At 42.3% G+C, this 20,296-nt stretch overlaps 1 protein-coding gene across 5 annotated transcripts in view; it reads left to right on the plus strand.

Annotated features, from left to right (window-relative positions):
• The window catches only part of SECA2 (Preprotein translocase SecA family protein), a 191,502-nt gene that overhangs the window by 45,252 nt on the left and 125,954 nt on the right, over positions 1–20,296 (plus strand). For all 5 annotated transcript variants that reach the window (XM_087684796.1, XM_087684798.1, XM_087684799.1 and 2 more), the window contains 10 exons: positions 101–184; positions 265–357; positions 5,586–5,681; positions 5,769–5,854; positions 8,006–8,084; positions 8,207–8,320; positions 8,403–8,498; positions 8,593–8,656; positions 8,733–9,025; positions 9,121–9,176. In XM_087684796.1, coding sequence (XP_087540922.1) covers positions 101–184; positions 265–357; positions 5,586–5,681; positions 5,769–5,854; positions 8,006–8,084; positions 8,207–8,320; positions 8,403–8,498; positions 8,593–8,656; positions 8,733–9,025; positions 9,121–9,176 — 1,061 coding nt within the window. The remainder of the gene's footprint in view (positions 1–100; positions 185–264; positions 358–5,585; positions 5,682–5,768; positions 5,855–8,005; positions 8,085–8,206; positions 8,321–8,402; positions 8,499–8,592; positions 8,657–8,732; positions 9,026–9,120; positions 9,177–20,296) is intronic.

The following is a 20,296-nucleotide window of genomic DNA, read 5'->3' on the forward strand; positions in this document are numbered from 1 at the left end:
TCTTTTGGTCTTCCGTGAAGAGATATTCTTCTTGAAACAACTACAACACTGCAAAGAAAATACAAATTCAAGAGTCAGATGTAAGATGTTGAATTGCCAGTTTACTGGACGAGTTGCTGAAAATAGGAGGTGGTCAGAAGGCCTCCATCAGTCAGTTGAAGCAAAAGAAGGAGTTGCAATACAGGTAATTATGTGCAGCTAACCACATGACATGTCAAGCTGTATATGGAGGCCAACTTTCATGAATATTGTCTGCTTTGACAGGAGGAAACAGTTGTTGCGGCACAGATAACAAACCAGTCTTTCTACAAGCTCTATTCTAAGGTTTCTGGCATGACAGGTACAGCAAAAACAGAGGTAATTAGCTAAGCCATTTGGCATGATGAATTAACAATCAAAATCAGCCAACACTTTTCTGCCCCTTGTTTGACAACATGCAGAGATTAATGATTTCTTGGTTTCTTTCCAAAAGCCCTCAGTGATAATCATCACTAAGGTAAATGTGGACTATAAGATCCAAATTATGAGCATAAGCACATGGTTCAACATTTCCAGTCTAACCGTCTAGTGGGCCAACCCATATGAGTAATTTCTATATGGAAGAAGGTGCAGAGTCCTCTTGTGCTCAAAATCACATTACAATCCCTCCCATCTGCCTCAAAGTATGTAAATAATCTTGTTCAAATATGGTGAATAGTTGAAGTGAAAAATGTGTGCTTTTCTTTCAAAGAATAGGAATTTCTCTAAATGACACCTCAAGAAAGACGCTCCTTGAGGTAAAACACAAGGTAAAGTCCTATGGCCTAGCGGTTAACACTTGGGCTTGTGATCATAATGTTATTGGTTTTGTCAAGAAAAGTGATTGGACGGTATGCACTCGTACCATATCGGAGAGACAATAGGTTTTGCAGAGAGAAACACAGTGTATGGAAAATGCTAAGAGAAGAAAACTTAGAAACTAAGAAGAAGAAGATGATGAATGATGAACATTGAATCATGTTGAACAAATCAGGTTAATAGAATGGAGCAAAAGCTCAAAGATGGCTGCACTGTCCTAGCTGATCAAGCGGCAACACCTAGAAGAAATCTGCATTGTGAAGAATGTAGTCCTTTGGGCAGAGGTGTCGATGACGAGGGAAAGAGGTGCTCTATGGAGGGAGTGAAACGCAGTCCTCAAGGTAGTGGAATGTTAGAGTAGACACTGGAACATAGTCACAAGTGACGGCCATTTTTGGACTTGAGGATTGGAGGGATAGTAGCTTCTTTCCGTCCCATGTCCCGTTCCATGTGACTATATAGTCACAATTGATGGACATTCCTCTCTGTCCCCCGTTCCCCGCATCTGCATCCCATCTTGCGTCATTTCTAACTATGCATGGGAAGATAAAGTACAACAATAGAGGGAGTGAATGTAGTCCTCAAGAGCTGTGAAAGATGAAGGATATGCTGAAATCTCTCTGAGATGATGGCTGCTATCAAGGCGACTGCTGGGCAGCTAGTTGGAGAAGGAAACACAAGAATATTTGATGAAGATCCCTCCATATAAGTGGTTGTTTGTTGTAAGTGGTTTCAAACAAATGACTACTAAGCAGCCCTTTAGGAGTGATGAAAACAGAAAAACGCAGGTATATAATATAGGGCTGATAAAGAGGGTGTAACCTGCTGTAGACGGCCTGAATTTGCTGCAAACACAGCTTTCATAAAGTGGCTGATGGCTGGGAAGTGTTGCTTGGGTGCTGGGGTGGCAGTAGGAGCTGAAAACACAATATAATATGGAAGATGATCTACTGTACTAGTCCAAGGAGGAGTGAAACCAGCAAACACAACAATGAAGATGACAAAGAACAGGCTACCAAGCTGAAAATGCAGCAATCTGGAGTGTCTAACGGTGATGTGAAGAAGACATCCCGAATGAAATCACTTGTTGGTATGGTGTCACGATCAGCTAGACAGGTTGAAGGTGTGATGAGGGATTGATGAAGAATGAATGAGAGAGTAAGTGTGGAGTGAAGTAAATAATGGACGAATGCCCATGGCGAGACACTAGGTAATGATACAAAAAAAGCCTTTTTGGGGCTGTAAATGGAAAACAAAATAGGAATTAGGGTAATGAAATGAACTTAATGAATGGATTTCTCAAAACCCCCTCTCAAGCCCAAAAAGGTGCCCTAAGAGGTGAGAGAGAGAGAGAGAAAATGCACCTTGTAATCTGTGTGTTCTACCTGTAAGGAGAGTTGTAGTGAAGAACAGTAGACATGATGAACTAATAGTACCCGAAACTCAACCTCGGGATAGAATCCACAAGCTCCTTGATGCCTTGCTAGAAGGAATACAAAGGCCTAGCCACCAAGTCATGGCTGAAACATCCAAGACCCCAAATTAAGAAGAACCTAGAGATATTGGGTATCAATGGGTGAGATGACATGGAGATTTCAACCACCTCAAGAAGATAAAGGGTTTGTGTAGAACTGTGCGATGAGTAGGGACCCCCTTTGAAACTAAAGAAATGGGATCCCCCATTGAAGTAGAAGAAAGATGAGCCCCCTTTGAATCCCCCTCTGTGAGAGAGAGGGAATCCGGAAACTCATGGATCATGGCCTTTGGAGTGTGAGATGACGAAATAAATGTTGCTGGTGGTGCTGAAGAAAGTATCTAGGGCTCCAATGGAACAAAAGGTAGCCAACTTCTAGAGATGGCCTCTCGAACTTGAGTAGAGGAGGGAGTGGAGTGAGGGGTATCACATAGAAACTCCTTGATGCCCACATTGGAGTCGGTGTCTGTGGAACCATACAAGGGTGGTGAGGAAATAGGTAACTCTTGTGGAGCCACAAGTGGGCAATAGCCTCTGTCTCTTAGTGGAGCGGATTGTGCAGCCAAAGGAGTGGAAGGAGTCGAACGTTCAATGTCTCTGAAAGGAGCAGACTGATGAGGAGAGGGTACCCAACTCACTATCTCTTGATGGAGCAAACTACAGGACCACAGGATGGGGAAGCCACTGTACCTGAAAATGGGTGGGAAAAACCTCCATAGTGCATTGTGGTGGTCTCCAAGAGGGCTTATTGCCTCGTGGGGTCTTAGAGCCTCCTTTTGCTTGCAAGGGCTCAGTGTGCACCATGTGCGTCTTATTGCCTTCAGCATAAAAATCTAATAGCTAGTGCATAATGATTTTGTGGCAAAAAGTGGTGAGGTGGCACAAGGAGTGCGGGGGGGGGGGGGCGGAAACACACACATCCTTTTGGTGGGGTAGGGAGCAAAGGTTGATGTTGACAATCTTTGGTGGTATGACCGTTCTTGCTATAGGAGATGCACATAGTGGTCAGTCTATCTAGCTGTGGAGAGGCCATAGCACCGTTATGGCAAATTGGTTGTTGGAGGGAGAAGAAAATAAGGGTATCTCTTGATGATGGAGCGGAAATAGGGGAAACTGAGGGTGTTGCCAAACACACAACCTTTGTTTGCCTTCTCTGATGAAGAGGATCTTTAGCTCTCTAAGCACCTCTGCTTTGATAGCATGTCAAGAAAAGTGACGGGATGGTATGCTCTCATACCATGTTAAAGAGATAGTAGGGTTTGTGGGGAGAAACATAAGAGTGTACCATGTTAAAGAGATAGTAGGGTTTGTGGGGAAAACATTAAGAGAAGAAAACTCCAAAACTCAGAAGATGAAGATGATGAATGATGAACATTGAATCATGCTGAATAAATCAAGTTGATACAATGGAGCAAAAGCTCGAAGATGGCTGCACTGTCTTGGCTGATCAAGGGCAGCACCTAGAAGAAATTTGCACCATGAAGGGAGCGAAACATTGTCCTTCAGGCAGAGGGGTCGATGATGAGGGAAAGAGTTGCTCTATGGAGAGAGTGAAACAGAGTCCTCATGGCAGTGGAATGTAAGAGTAGACACTGGAAGATGGACAGTGATAGCGGGAGTGTAAATAGTCTTCAAGAACTGTTAGAGATGAATGATATGCTGAAATCTCTCCAAGATGATGGCTGCTATCAAGGTGACTGCTGGGCAGCTAGTTGGAGAAGAAAACACAAGAATATGTGACGAAGATCTTTTTGTGTAAGTGACTGCTAGATAGCCCTTTAGGAGTGAAGAAAACACAAAAACGCAGGTATCTGATGTAGGGCTGATAAAGAGGGTGTAACTTGCTATAGATGGCCTGAATTTGCTGCAAATGCAGCCTCCATAAAGTGGCTGATGGCTGGGAACTGTTACTTGGGTGTTGGGGTGGCAGCAAGAGTTGAAAACACACAATAATGATGAAGATGATATGCTGTACCAGCTCAAGGAGGAGTGAAACCAACAAACACAGCAATGAAGATGATGAAGAACAGGCTTCTAGGCTTTAAACGCAGCAATCTGGAGTGTCTGATGATGTCAATGTGAAGAAGATCTTGAGAATGAAATCACCTGCCGGTATGGCATTAGGATCAGCTGGACAGCAGCACAAAGGGAGATCCACCAAGGCATGGGTGTGGACAGCAATGATAGAGGGCCGAGGCTGAATGTGTGATGAGGGAATGATGAAGAATGAATGAGAGAGTAAGTGTGGAGTGGGGTGAATGATGGATGAATGCCCATGCCCTATTTGCATGAGCCATTGAGTTCTCTCGGGTAGTGCTCATTGAAGCATCTAGTGTGGTGCCCCCACTCTCTCGGGTGGCCCCAAGAAACTAACTAATGATACAAAGAAAGCATTTTTGGGGCTGTAAATGGAAACCAAAATAGGAATTAAGGTATGAAATGAACTTAATGAATGGATTTCTGAACAGGTTCAAGTGTTGTTGGGTGCATCACTTGATTAGACACTCAAGCTCCCATGGTGTGTCCATCTAAGTCTGGGATCTTGCCCACTCAAACACTGTGTAAAAGTGGCGGACAATATAGTATGCTTGCAATGTTTGTTTATTTCTGAGACTTAACAGCTAGAGACAATAGAAACAAAGCATACTTAAAGCTGAATATGCCAATTATTTGGAAAAATATGGCCATGGACACAAAAGCAACAGAGACAAGTTGAGGGCCGTGCCCTGCAGAAATGTATTTCCGCTCAATCCTATTACCTTAGGGAATGATTTTTTTTACAATCAACCTAAGAGTGAGAAGTATTTCTCAGTCTCACAAGATCATGCAAAGGGTGAACATAGAGACCCACACAGCTCTCCCTAGAACCAAGATGCCCTTGTTCTGTACTGCCCAAGTCCCCTACTCCTCAACACATCTTCAAAGACCTGCCTGTATCTATGTGACACCCACATTGCTGCCCAATAGGTGTAGCATTATTGACATGTCTAACTGAAGACAATCACAGATTGAAAGTAAATAAAATAGGTAGCTAGATGACTTATATGTCTTCACTGCTTTCAGCTGTATAGCATTGTGAACGTATTTTATTTCGTTGAAAAGAAATCAGCTCACATTGCAAACTTTCCTGCAGAAATAAAGGATGGAATGTTTCTTAAACTTAAATGAAACACAGGTGTACATGCACAGACTTTTGAATTGAGAGCTTTGAAATGCAAAGTGAGACAATTCTGCACGAAAGATATCTTTGAGTTAGCCATGTTTGAATCTACAGGAGACTGAGTTCTTGAGCATATTCAATATGCCGGTCGTAGAAGTCCCAACAAACTTACCAAACATTCGAAAGGATCTGCCACTTCAACTATATGCCGTATGTGCTGATTTTGCATAATTGTAAAGAATCTCTTTTGACAAAGTATTCTGAATATCTACATTGAGAATACCCTCTATCTTGCAGACAACTGAAGGGAAGTGGCAAGGGGTCAGGGAAGAGGTTATAAGTATGTACAATGAAGGACGGCCAGTACTGGTTGGGACAACAAGGTATCATTAATTTCTTTTTCTTTTGCAAGAAGTGGCACAAATTTGAAATATTGAAGAGCTGTGAGAGAAAGTGAAAAGATTCAATTATATTTTTTTGCACATGCAAATGAAGTTTTTCTCCTTGAGTCTCAAAGAAGGTACTGTTTTCTCATAAGACTCAAGAAAGTACTGTTTACCCATAGAATTATGGCAGGCTTTAGCAATAGTGGGGCTGGTTTATGGAGTTCACCCACCCACCCACCCACCAAAAGAAAATTTTTAAAATATCTGACATGCAGTTAGTATCACATTTCCCAAGCATTGTGCAGGCAAGATCTTGTTACCTAACTGAACTCCATTGGATGGATTTAATCCGCATTGAGTAAATGGTCATCAAGGTGTAGTTCGTGCCATAAATGTTTAACTCCAAGAGAGGTGGCTATGATGCCTCTCCACCAGGGGAGGGCTGCATTGTGAATGATATAAAATAACAGTCCATCTGGATCCGAATCTAAAGTTATTTAATACCTCTTCAGATACTGCTAGCAGAAAGCTTGAAAGCTATAGGTTTACATGCACTGGTTGGTGTGTATCGGCTTGTTGTTTAGGCATGGTGCCATTCATATGCCTTTGCAAGGCCAATACTGCATACAATCGGTATCACATTTCCTAATCATTGTGCAGGCATGGTTCTGTTCATATGCCTTTGCAAGGTGAATACTGTATACAGTCGTTATCACATTTCCCAATCATTGTGCAGGCACGTTCTTGTTGCCTAATCGGACTTCATTGGATGGATTTAACCCACATTGGGTAAATGGTCGTTGAGCTGCGGTCCGTGCTCATCAATGTCCAACTGCCTCTCCACTAGGAGGAGGGCTGTGTTGTGTATTTATTGAATTTGACATTAAATAACAGTCCATCTGGACCTGGATTTCAAAGTTATTGAGCATCTGTTCAGATACTGTTAGCATAAAGCTTGAAAGCTATAGACTTACATGCACAGAGTGGTGTATATGGCCTGGTTGTTTACAGTAGGGTTCTGTTCAATGTCTTTGCAAGGCCAATACTGCACATGCATACCTGTAAAAGTAGAGTAGGTGGGCCTAATGTGAGGTTGAGAAATACTCCCCACATGAGCATGTTGACTGCAAGCACAGACTGCAAGAATGCCCATGCAAAGAATGGGTTTGTAAGAGTTGGACATCTTAGCCATCTTTTTCTCCTTTATGTACATGCACGAGAAACTAGATGGAAGTTTTGCATTTTTCAGCCTTTGGAGTCATTTTAGTAGTAATACCAAGGTGCAGTTTGATTACAGATGCTGTAATATTGTGTTTGATTGCTTGAAGATGCTGAGACTACTTGTTTAATGCTGCTCATTTTTAAAGAAATTCAAGATAAAACATGGCTAATTATGTTTGTCAGAAGAAAAGATACAATAAAGTACAAGTGCTCAACAGTCTAGCTGGAGCTGAAAGCTACTCGTATGTATTATCTCTAGACCACAGAATATGGTGTAATCTTTTTATTTTAAATTTAACAAAGTTGGTTACGGACTTCTCTATACTGGACAATGCACCTTATCCCAAATTCTTGGTGTCAGAGTACCCTTTTCCTTCAGTAGTTAAGGCTTTTGCAAAGCTTCTTATTTAATTTTCACATTATGCATACAATAAAAGGAAATTATTTTGGATTATTTGTTTCACACACACAAATAGATAATAGTTTATTTTTGCCAGGACGTCCACAAAAAGTCTGATCTTTAGTATATGAGCAAGGTGCATATGATTATTAAGTTAGTGCAATGAGTTAATGCTTTTCTACGAAATGTACATGATTTATTACTGCAATAAGTTACATGCTTTTCCAAAAGACGGGTACGATTATATAAATCAATGCAATGAGTTATATGAATGATAGTACATATAGTACTGAAGCTTCAGGATGCACCATGTGATATTTCAGTCTGTGTTTCTATAGACTTCTGCTATATTAGCAAAGCTTGAAAGAAGACAGCTTAGTTATCCTAATTTTATAGTATCTCAGCTTATGTGCATCTCTGTCAAATCTCTGACAGAAAAAAAGTCACAAAATACAAACAGTTGTGCTAGTTGTGAGAGATTCATTTTGATTATTTGGGCTTGACATTGTATTTTACCTACTTTGCAGTGTTGAGCAATCAGAAAGACTCTCAGAACTTCTTCAGGAAAGTGGAATTCCACACAATGTTCTTAATGCTCGGCCAAAGGTGCCCACGAGTCTCTCTTGATGCTATTGAATGAGCTGATCCATATGTTTGAGTCAATAATATATTGGTGTATCTTGAAATTTGTAATGGGCTCATGCCTGTTCCTTTTTGATGCATGATAGTATGCAGCTAGGGAGGCAGAGATTGTTGCTCAAGCAGGAAGAAAACAGGCTATTACTATTTCAACAAATATGGCTGGTAGAGGAACGGATATAATTCTTGGTGGAAATCCAGAAGTATTGCAGTGTGCTCAACTCTTTTTACCTGCTGTACTTCTACACTTTTGCGAAATTCTGACTTCCATCAAATTGTGTTTAGATGCTTGCAAGGGAAATTGTTGAGAAACGAGTCCTTCCACTGTTAACTTGGGAGGGTCCTACTTCTGCCACAGAGGAGGATCCACCTGTGCTAATGGTACCATCATGTTACTGCTGTTTTTGCACAAATTTAGCTCTGGTTGTGGTGTTTATCATTCTTCAGCTAAAGCACATGTTTTGCTTCATTGTAGGCTTTTCCGATGATAAAATTAAGTGCACCCAGCCTTGCTAAGTTAGGAAGGGCAACGATAGGAGGTTTGAGATTATATCTTACGGAAATTGTTCAATTTTTATTTTTCTGAGGTCTGTATTTAAATTTCTGCAATGGCAGCAAAATTTATGACTGGCAACAGTGGTAAGAAATGGAATTATGCTGAAGCTAAAGCAAACCTTGCCTCCTTCTTGGAGCTTGCTGTGACAACAAGTGAGCAAGAGTTAGAGAGGCTGGGGGGTCGCCAAGGGGCAGAAATGATTATGTTGGGTCCTGCAATAGCAGTTGCCTATCTCTCTATTTTGAGAGACTGCCGGGAACACTGTCGGAGAGAAGGTGATGAGGTTAAAAAACTTGGTGGTCTTCATGTAATTGGAACCACTTTGCATGAATCTCGACGGATTGATAACCAGGTGTTGTTACTGTACCGCTCAGCTATGTATGTATATTGTCTTACCAGCTGTTTCTCTGCAGATATTCAATAACTCTTTTATTTTGTTGCATGCAGCTTCGTGGAAGAGCAGGGAGGCAGGGTGATCCTGGATCCACGAGGTTTATGATCAGGTACAAGACCTTTACAATCTGATGTGTTGGGTACCTTGTTGGATATTCTATGTAGTTAACCTAGAAAATTGTTTTCACCTTGCTTAATACAGGGAGGAGATTTCTTGATAATCAAAATCTGACTGATTAAAAATAAGCCCCAACCATTAATGGATTAAACCTCCCCCCAATCCAAAAACCCCACCAACAAAAAAAAGAAAGAGACCACCACCCTATTCCTGCACCTGCTCCCTGCAGGGGAGTGCTCGAGCCAATATCTACTCCTGCTGAAAATGCTCTCTGTAGAAGTGAGTGGCAAGTCCCATCACATCTTCTTGGCAAGACCTAACCCTCCCAAACTAATCTCAAAGACTGTGAGTCTGGCCCCCTGATGTGCTGGGTTGATGCACCTGGAAGAACTCTCTGTATAGAGTGTCTCCTTTCCACACCTAGAAGGCCATGGAGCTGTGGAAACAAAACGGTGTCCTCCTGTTCTCTATGCTTGATAAGGCAGCTTGCATGCAAAGCTCCTGTGTCTGAAGTGTGAGGTCTCCAAGAGAGTCTTGTATCAACTGCTGGATTGCTGCCAACTCATGGTGCAAGGTCCTCTCCTTCTCTCAACACTTCTGCCTCGCTCAGAGAGCCTCCTCTTGGCATATCCTACTCGACTCCCATATGGCCTGTGCCACCTCCAGGCACTCCCTCCTGCCCCCAATCTCTGGCCTAAAGCTGCCTAACCTGTCTACGCACCTCCTCTTGCTCATAGGTTGAGTCCAGGATTTGACAAGAGAGCTGGTTGAGGGCCGAGGCTCATCTAGGGTTAGGAGGACAGATACGTGATCTGACAGCATGGTCCCTGCAACTTATCTGTCGAGAGTTGCCCCAGTCACCCACATAGAACTTACCCACCCAGTCCCTCAAGTAGGTTACATCTCAGTTGCCTATAGCCCCTGAGAAGTCCAGCGAACTGTTTCATCTGTGTAAGGTGGGCCCTCCACACATCTCTGGTGCCCACAACAAAAAGGAATGCCTCCTAGGCCTGCTGCTAATTTTGTACTTTACGTTGGGGCTAAAAGGTTATTAGTAGAATCATTCTTTTCTCATGGTAAAAAATGATTTCAGAATCAAGATGCATGGTACATCCTTGGACATCTGGATGGCACTCGCAGCAATGGCCTTAGCAGTCATTAAAATAGGAGTGAGGTGCCCTAACCGTGTGACCACTACGACCAATGCTGCTAGTGTCCATCTGAATGTCCAAGGGTGTAACAATGGACAAGCAAGCGATGTATTGCGTTGCTTACTGTGAAATTCATGGAAATTGTATGACAAGCTAAAACAAAATTATCCTTCGATTTATTGCTTTGAAATTGAAGTTATACTTAAAGGGACAGGGAGAAGGTACAATAATTTTCCAAATGAGTAAAGACACCAATGCACCATGCTCACCAGGAATAGTTAGGCCCCTTGAAGGGAGATTATTCATGTCTAGAGAAGTCTAAAGTGACAACTGGCCTACTAGAGTCTCTTCTCATCCCACCCTGGCTATTATCTCTCTCGTCAAGCTGCCTTTTCATCCGTGGATCTCCACTGATGCATACAAGACCCCCTGTCCTCTTGCTACTGCTAAAGCCCTCCTCTGTTTGCATTGGCCTATCTAGATTCTCATGCCGCTCCCCCTCCCTCCCCTTCTTCTCCTTTCTCTTCCTCATTTGCTTCCTTTTGCCTCTATCGGGCTGCCATGAAATCTACGTCATAAAAAAGCACACATTATTAAAACAAGGCTCATTCTGATGGGAAACAACCCAGATTATGCATGCATGTGCTGAGGACAATGGGCAGTATTTGGCTCTTAAAAACTGCACATGATGAAGGCCAATCTTTTATATATTGATGAACTTCCTTGTTGTCTTTTCAAGATGTAGTTTCTTTGAAATAGCACTGTTGTTTGTTTATTTTCTAGAGAGGGAGACACTTAAATCTTAACAGCCTGTGTTTTACTTTTAAAAAGCTAAAATATATAGGAGATTACCTGTTCGTCATTTTATTTTGATTTGTACTTTTGCTGAAGTATATCCTAGATCTTACAAAAAGTTGTGTACTTTTACAAATTGGATTTTACAAAAGGGGCATTTCAATATGGTAATGGAAATTTATTAGACGCTAAGGCATGATTGACAAATGGCAAAAAGTATTGAATTGGATGTGGGACTTTACTATTGATATCCTACACATCCAAATATCAACAATCAAATTGAATGTGATAAATAATTTTGTAAAAATAGATACCTAACAGCTTTTAAACAAAAAGTCCACCAAATTAGTAGTGATTATATGCAATCCATCCAATGTTTATTCATAAGTACCTGAATGATCAACCTAAAGTCAAAAAACTATACTCAATGTAAAATATTGTGTTACATAAGTGCTTGTGCCGAAGTTATCATCCATTCAACAATCTCTGTACTTTTCATGTCCTCTTAGTATTATGGTGTTTGTTTACCAGCACTTATGACTTAGTGTGGTAATCCTTTTGTGTAATGCTCTTTCAAGGTTTAGACGTTGGTCTTCTTCAGTATAGGTGTGAAGATATGCTAGGGTTTGCATAGAGAAAACACAGAATGTATGAACATGGCTGAAACACAATAACTTAGATAGTAACACAATAAACGCAAAACACAAAAACACAAACACAAACACAAACAGAGAAGAGTGAGAATTCTGAAGTGAATGAATCAATGCTGTAAATGAATGAGAGAATGTATAGAATGCTCAAGGCTAAAGCTGTCCAGCAACCAATGGTTCTCATGGGAGCAGGTTGAGGGAGGTGTCGATGTGTGTACCACTAGAGATGGATCTGGAGTATAGTGACCACTAGTCGGAGTAGAGGCTGATGAAGAAAAGTGCTGAAAACACAAAAATGACCTGCTGTAGATGCAAATGCAAATTAGGCCGATGCTAGAAATGAAAGGGCAGTAGGTTGGAACCAAGACACATTAGTCTCTGGGTTAGAACTGGTAAATGCAGCAATGTAACTGCTTGAAGATGATGGTAGATGATCACTAGCAGTAGTGGGAAGTTGGGCAACAACTGTAGACCACGTAGGCAGTAGTCGTTGTGCTGGGGGTTGGACAACTAGTGGAAGAGGGCTGATGGTTGAAAAGACAAGCATGGGTTGAATGGTAGGCAACTTGTCTATTTATAGATGTAGAAGATTCTCCTAAATTAGGGTTTTGCTTATGGGACACAGAAACTCTCTAGGACCGTGCATTGTTTAATGAAACTTTTGGTAATTTACATGTTTTGTTTGTGAAATACCAATGAAGGGTAGGAATCCCCTCTCAACCATGGATGTCGATGTTGAAGGAGGAAGAGAATGTGATGTTGGTTCTCATATGGTGCTGAGAACCATGATGATTCTGATGATGAAGGTAGACTTGACACCCCTTAGCTAGAATAACCTTGACTCCCCCTTACTATAAGAGTGAGGAAAAAAAAGCTACAAGGTAGTTGGGATGGGGCCGTACTTGATCTTTGGAGAGGGCTCCAATGTTGACCAAGTGTCATAGGCATGCTTAAAACTCGACCTCAGGAGATGACTCCTATGCTAGTCAATAATGTAAATGCATAACCACCAAGTTAGTAGTCTACCTATCATGAAAAAAAAAACTAGGAGTGTAGAAAATGATTATTAAATGATAAAAACACCTCAACCGAAAGGAAAGAATGATGGTTGCCAAGAGAAAAAGGATGCGCAAGACCCGATCTCATAAGAGAAAATACTATCTTCATCTCCATGCTGATAGAGATAATACTCACCAAGGCAGAAACCGCAAAAATAGACCTTCAGCCCAAGGCAGAACCTGTAATGTTAGTCCTAAAATACAAAACCCAACATGAAAAGATCAAGAAAGAAATCCTCATATGAGATGTTTCATATTGAGTTGCTTTAAGTGTTCCTTTGCAGCCAACAGCACTGCTTGAGTTCCAGCTGCTTGTGCAGCCACCGTGCTGCCCGCCATCAGGTCTGACCCAAAGGTCCGGAGTTTTGTACATGCATCCCAAGGCACCCAACATTTTGGGCTTCTGATCAAATCGGCCTCTTGTGTGTGAATCAACACTGGGGTAGCTAACATTGCACAATTTCTACTAGATTTGGGCAACAAATTTGGGGCTTTTTGGTGTGGAAGCTCTGGCACACATTCCGAAGCAAATTTCAGCTATTGCACCTTGTTGGCATGCATTTTGAGGTGCAATTGTGCAGAAATTCGAGTTGTACGGTTTTTTGAAAATTCAGAAAGAAATTTGGGGCTTTTGCCCTGTAGGCATTCCAATGAAGGAAATCAGTGGTACAGCAGCATTTAATTGCTGCTACACTCAGATTGAGCAGAAAATTTTGGGGAAATTCAGAAATCTCGGTGAGAATCGGCATTAATTTGCTGGAATTTGTACTTTCGTGGGTACCCATTACAAGGCAGGTGTATTACAGCAGTATACAGCAGTGCGTTGCTGTTATTTTTGTAGCTAAGTACTGTTTTGGGTGACACTGTGCACACTTTGGCATTTGTGTGACAATTTGGCACTTGTTTAATAGTCCCGAGGGATTTCTAGTACTTTGAGGAGTACACAGTCTTTACTTTAGCACGGAAGTATTTGGCTGCAAATTTTTGCTCATTCTTGACAGCATGGCATGTTAGGCAAATAATGATTAGGGCAGCAAGTTTGGTATCCCCACTCAGGAGGACAAGCTTGATGGCTCCAACTACCCATTGTGGAGTTTTATGGTTTGCAACCTTCTTGTTGTGAAGGACTTGTGGGACTATGTTATAAGTAGTGTCATTGCAATGGCACGGAACCTAGTGTTTAATGCACGCACGAAACACATAGAGATCCACTATCACTTTGTCAGAGAGAGGCGACATGTAGGAGATATCAACCTTGTCTATTGTCCTACCATGAATAATTTGGCAGACATCTCTACCAAAGCTCTTCCTCGGGATAAATTTGAAGTATTTCACAATGCTTTGAATTTGATCTCTTTTGGTGGATGATCGTTTTATGCTGATTACTTTTCACTGGAGGGAGTTTTATTGGGTTTGATTCACACTTATGCTTAGAGAGGAGTGTTGATCATCCGTGGTAGGACAATGGGGCACCTTTTACTCTCCTTATGAGAGGTTTTTTCCTCGAGTTGTATTGTCTTCTATTTTATGTGCTTATGTTATACAGTTCGGGTACTTTTACACCTTTTAGGTGTGAATGCACTTTAACAACCCCAAGGTTTAAGGGTTGTTCTTTGTACTTTCATTACACTCTTTGATAATTGTATCGGGAGTCATATTGTGTCTTCACTCTCACACTCTCTTCATTGTTAAGTGTGTACTCTCAGTTGAGCTTTGATCCTCCATATCTCACAATGCAGAAACATATATTTTCTTTATTCTCGGGCTATCGAAGACTTGTAAGATTTTTCAAACAGGCTCTCTTGAAAATTTTGTATATATGAAGAGAGTCTTTCATAACTAGAGCATTGGCCTTCAGTGTATGTTTCTTTCTTTCTAAATATTAAAACTTGTACTTTGTATACCCTTGTTCGCCTTGTCTCTGAGCATTCAAAGTAGTGAGTCTGTCTGTCTTCTTTGAGTTTTCAATTGATTGGTGTTTCTCTATTGGGTTCTAGTTGCCTAGCCACTATATTGATGAGCGCCGAAAGAAATTGGACAAGGAGAAGAAGAAAAACTCTAGTTTGGCCGTCCATGAAGCATTAGTCAGCAAATTAGTAGATGGTGATGCTTCAATCAACTTGGTAGAGGAGGATTATGCATTTCTCGCATGCAGTTATGATTCTTCCATAGCTGATTCAGTATTTAATGCTGCTGAGTTGTGCATCAAAGCACATCATTTTTAGGAATGGCTTGTTTACTTCTTTGCATTCAGCTCTTGTTGGAAAGTGTGTCACATGTGCGAATAACAACACAAGGTCATCTTTGAGCATGAAAAATGTATTGTTAGAGATAGAGAGATGGACTTACTCATGCTGTCTGGCACCCTGTACAAGGGTTTATTCCTTTTAGACACTTAAGACTGACAATCTCTTGATGGCTTGGCAGTCACTAATCTTATGTCCGCTATGCAAAATATGGAGCTTTGGCATGCCCATTATGGACATATAAAGTTTGGGAATTCGATGACCCTTCAGAGGTGTCATATGGTAGATGCATTGCATCTAGTGGAGACTTCAATCCCTCATGCATGCGAGGGATGTATTTTGGACAAGATGCACATGTTTGCCTTTAAAAAGGATGATGGAGTGGGTGTTGTCCAAAAAATGCGACTTATTCACTCTTATGTTTGTGGTCCCATGAGGACACGTGCACTTGGGGGTCATCTTTACTTTGTTACATTTGTTGATGACTACTCAAGGTATACATGGGTGTATGGGCTGAAGTCTAAATCTGATATATTCATGCATTTTAAAAATCTTGTGGCAAAGCTTGAGACTGATACTGGTTTAAAAGTGCAGACACTTCACACAAATAGAGGGGGCTAGTACATGTTTTGTGCATTTGAGACATATTTGTTGGGTCGTGACATTATGCATCAAGCCACTGCTAGAATGAATCCTCAACAAAATGGAGTTGCTGGAAGGAAAAATCATACTCTCATGGAAATGACTCATTGTATGTTTAAAAGCAAGGGGCTGCCTCATAAATTTTGGTTACAAGGGCTTTTGTGTGCCAATCATGTATTGAATCATGCACCTACAGAGGCTTTGAAGACAATCACACTGTTCGAAGCTTAACATGGCAAGAAACTCAAAGTTGACTACTTTTAGGTGTTTGGTTGTATAGCCTATGCGCATGATCCTGAAGAGCTTCATGGGAAGCTTGATGATAAGGCTGTAAAATGCTATATTGGGTATAGTTCGGAAAGCAAAAGCTATCGCATGTACGACCCATGCACGAAGAAGGTGTTTGTCAATAGGGATGTCATATTTGCTGAAAATGCAGCATTGTCACATGACAAGTTTCAAATGCTAGCCGCACATGACATTGGTGATGTTTTCGAAGGCCTTTTACCACTTTCTTTGGAGTCTGTGCGTGCTGTAAATGGCAGGATAGACCTATTACAGCAAGCTGTTGCTGGTCCATATGCTCCCGAACAGCAGGGTGTGAATGAGGGTTTGCCACATGTAGTGGAGGCAGCAATTCAATATGAAAGGGCTGCTGTAAATGCAGCAAAAACAGTCCTGAAATGGCTATTACAAACTCACTCTCGGAGAGTATAATGGATGCCCCATTACCTCAATGCATTAGAAATGCTGCTAGGCATGTAGCACATGATGCAAGGGGGGGACATTTAGCTGATATAGGGGATAGATGATGTCAAAAGATGACGTACCAGCGAGACAGTAGGGTTGGCGGGGAGGAACACGGAGTGAACTTGGCAAATATGGAGAAGAGAAGAGAAGAGAGAAGAAACTCTGATGAATGGAATGATGAAGATCTGAATCATGGAGTGAATGTGATACAAGGGAACAAGGGTGCCGTAGCACAAGGAAGATGATGAAGACAACCACGAACCACGAACCACAATGTCCTCCTAAAGGAGTGTGAGGGTAGTGGAGAGGCTAGAGAGAAGAGGTGACGGATTGAATGAATCAGCCGTGAGGAATGAATGAGAGAGTAGCCTATAAATAGGCACAGTCAGTCTAGGATAGCCCTCCTTTTTGGGGCCGCAAACCCTAAACGCAAACTGCAAATGCAAAACGCAGAAACGCAAAAATGCAAACTGTAGGTGAAGGGTGAAGGGTTTCTCAACACCCGCTCTCAGGCCTAAAAAGGAAAACAAGAGAAGAGTGAGGTGGAAATGCAATGCTACATGCTGAAGAATGCTCATGTAGCAGGTGCCACTTGGACAGTGTCCGTCGTGGGGAAATTGTTCACTTGCCCAAGCACCCTAGTACAAAGATAATGAAAACATGCAATGCATAGGAGGAATGTCGGACTTTGTGTGGTGCCGAGAACCATAAGGATATGCCTGTACTCAATCTCGGGAGATGGCTCCATGCTGACCAAGTGACGAAGGCAAGAAGAAGAGAAGGAAGAAGATGTAGAGGATCCCGAAGATCTAAGATTTCCACCGGAAAGGGAACGTGCAATAAAGAACAATAGACAGAGTGAATTGGAGAAACCGAAACTCAACCTCGGGAGAGAAGCCACTGGCTCCGTGTATCCATGCTAGAAGGAATACGAAGGCCTCATCACCAAGTCACAGCTGAACCTTCGAGGTCCCGATCTAGGTGGTACCTGAAGATCCTAGGTATCAGTAGAAGAGATGACTAGTCGAACACAGCCAGCCCAAGAAAGTAGAGGATGGGTGAAGAACTTCATGTGGAGTAGGTTCCCCCTCTGAGGTGAGAGGTGGAGGGGCCCCTGTTGAAGTGGAAGAAGAAGTAGATGTCCCCTTTGAGGGCAAAGAAATAACATCCCCCTCTGAAGTAGATAGGAAATCCAAAAACTCATGGATCACGGACTCCGAAATGTCTGATGACAAAGGAAGTGTGGCCAGTGGTGTTGAAGAAGATATCTGGGGTGCCGAAGAGCTCCCAGAGGTAGCCTCTCGAACCTGAGTAGTCGAGGGCGGGGAAGGGTAGGGCTTAAAATGAGCAAGAGGTGGGCAACAATCGCTGTCTCTCAGCAGAGCGGACTAGGTAGCCGAAGAAGAGGAAGGAGTCGAGTAGCCACTGTCTCTCAAAGGAGCCACAGTACCTAAAAATAAGTAGAAGATTGCCGCTGGCATTGCGACGATCTCTAGGAGGTCGTAGTGCCAATCGATCCTCCATGTGCTTGAAAGGACTTAGTGTGCATCGGATGCTTCTTATTGCCTTGAGCATAGTACTCTGATAGCCAATGCAGAATGATCTTTGTGGCCTAGAAAGGAGAGGTGGCACAAGGAGTGCCTGGTGGAAGTCGCATGCACTTGGGGGGGTAGGGAGCAAAGGTCGAAGTCGGCAAGCATCGGTGGTGTATCTGGTGATGCCATAGTAGGAGCACCCAGTAGTTTGGTGATCTATTGGTAAAGAAATCATGGATACTAGTGTGCCTGCTGAAGAAGGAAGAGGTTGGCCACCATGAACCACGAACCACAATTTCCGCGTCAAGGGGTGTGAGGGCAGTGTGAAGCACGAATTGCAAGGTCCGCCTCAAGGGGTGGGAGGGTAGTGGAAGGGCTGGAAGTGAGCTGCTAGTGGAAGGAGGATGTGACTAGCAATAAGAGACTGCAACCAGTAGAAAAACGCAGGTGAGGAGAGAGAGAGACTAAAAACGCAGGTAGGATAGCCTGCAGGAGAAAGAAAGACTAAAAACGTAGGCAACAGGTGAGAGAAAGACTAAAAACGCAAGTAGCAGGGCTGTGATGACATGGCAGACTATATGGCAGTAGGTCTGCACAGGAATAGCAATCACGTGGTTGAAATCAGCTCCAAACTGCGTGAAGAGGGCTGAAAATTAGGCGTCAACTGATGGAGACAGTAATGGACAGCTTCGGCTAAGATATCCTTCGCGAACGAGGTGTGGGCAGCAAGCTAAAACACCTGAAATTTGCATAAACGAGATGTTGATGCAGCGGAAGAAGAAGAGAAGTGGATGCCGAACCGCCACTGGTCTTTGCCTTCACTACAGTGGAGGATCTTTGCCGCTATTTGAGCGGATCCAACTCTGATACCATGTCAAAAGATGACATACCAGCGAGACAGTAGGGTTAGCGGGGAGGAACACAGAGTGAACTCGGCAAACATGAAGAAGAGAAGAGAAGAGAGAAGAAAATCTGATGAATGGAATGATGAAGATTTGAATCATGGAGTGAATGTGATACAAGGGAACAAGGGTGCCGTAGCACAAGGAAGATGATGAAGACAGCCATGAACCACGAACCACAATGTCCTTATAAAGGGGTGTGAGGGTAGTGGAGAGGCTGGAGAGAAGAGGTGATGGACTGAATGAATCAGCCGTGAGGAATGAATGAGAGAGTGGCCTATATATAGGCACAGTTAGTCTAGGATGGCCCCCCTTTTTGGGGCTGCAAACCCCAAACGCAAAACGTAGAAACGCAAAAACACAAATTGCAAGTGAAGGGTTTCTCAACAGATGATTGTGATGAGCATGTGTTTATGAGCTCACTGTTGGATGATGATGACTTCTTTGGATGAAGCTTAGCTAGATGTACATTGGATGTAGGCGATGCAGGAGGAGTTAGACTCCATTGCCACTAACTCTGCATGGGATCTTGTGGATCTACCATCTGGCAAGAAGGCCATTGACACTAAGTGGTTTTTGAAACTCAAACGTAAAGTGGATGGTACAATTGACAGGTACAAGATATGGTTGGTAGCAAAAGGCTATGTGCAAGTGAAATGCATAGATTATGAGAAAACTTTTGCTCCTACATTCCATATGAGTATGATGAGATGTGTGATTATGATGGTTGCAAATTATGGTGAATTGAAAGATATAACCAATAAACACCTATCTCTTGGAAGCCAGCTCAAACTTATCCCTCTGCTTCTTTGGAATCTAAACATAGGAATCACTTCTAAGTACCCTAAAATAGGAAACATTTGGCTTTAGATCAAAATATGCCTCAAAAGTAGTCATATTTGTAATTGTAGATGTAGGTGACCGATTTCAAATATGAAATGTGCTGACCACTGCTTTGGCCCAAAGACACTAAGGTGTGTGTCGATGCTCCATCATAGCCATCTTGATCACACTCCTATCCTTTTGCTCCAAAATACCATTCTCATGAGGAGTGTTCGTATTAGCATACTCTTGATTAATGCCTTGATCTACACAAAATGAAGATAACTCATTGGAGACAAACTCTCCACCTTTGTCAGATCTCATTGTCTTAAGCTTCTTGCTTGAATGGTTTTCCTCAAAGATGAGCCAATCTTTAAAATGTGAGAAAGCTTTGGATTTTATTGCTAGAAAATATGCCAATGTCATCCTAGAGTAATCATCCACAATCAACATAAATTAAAGACTTCCCTTCAGTGACTTTATCTGCATTGGTCCACACAAATCTGTAGAAACAAGCTCCAAGGGGTTCTTTTCCGTCTCGAAGCCTTGCTGGGAATCACA

This window comes from Lygodium microphyllum, chromosome 9 (assembly GCF_053477565.2).
Source record: "Lygodium microphyllum isolate KBCC chromosome 9, Lygodium_microphyllum_v1.1.10, whole genome shotgun sequence".
NCBI classification, from domain to species: domain Eukaryota; kingdom Viridiplantae; phylum Streptophyta; class Polypodiopsida; order Schizaeales; family Lygodiaceae; genus Lygodium; species Lygodium microphyllum.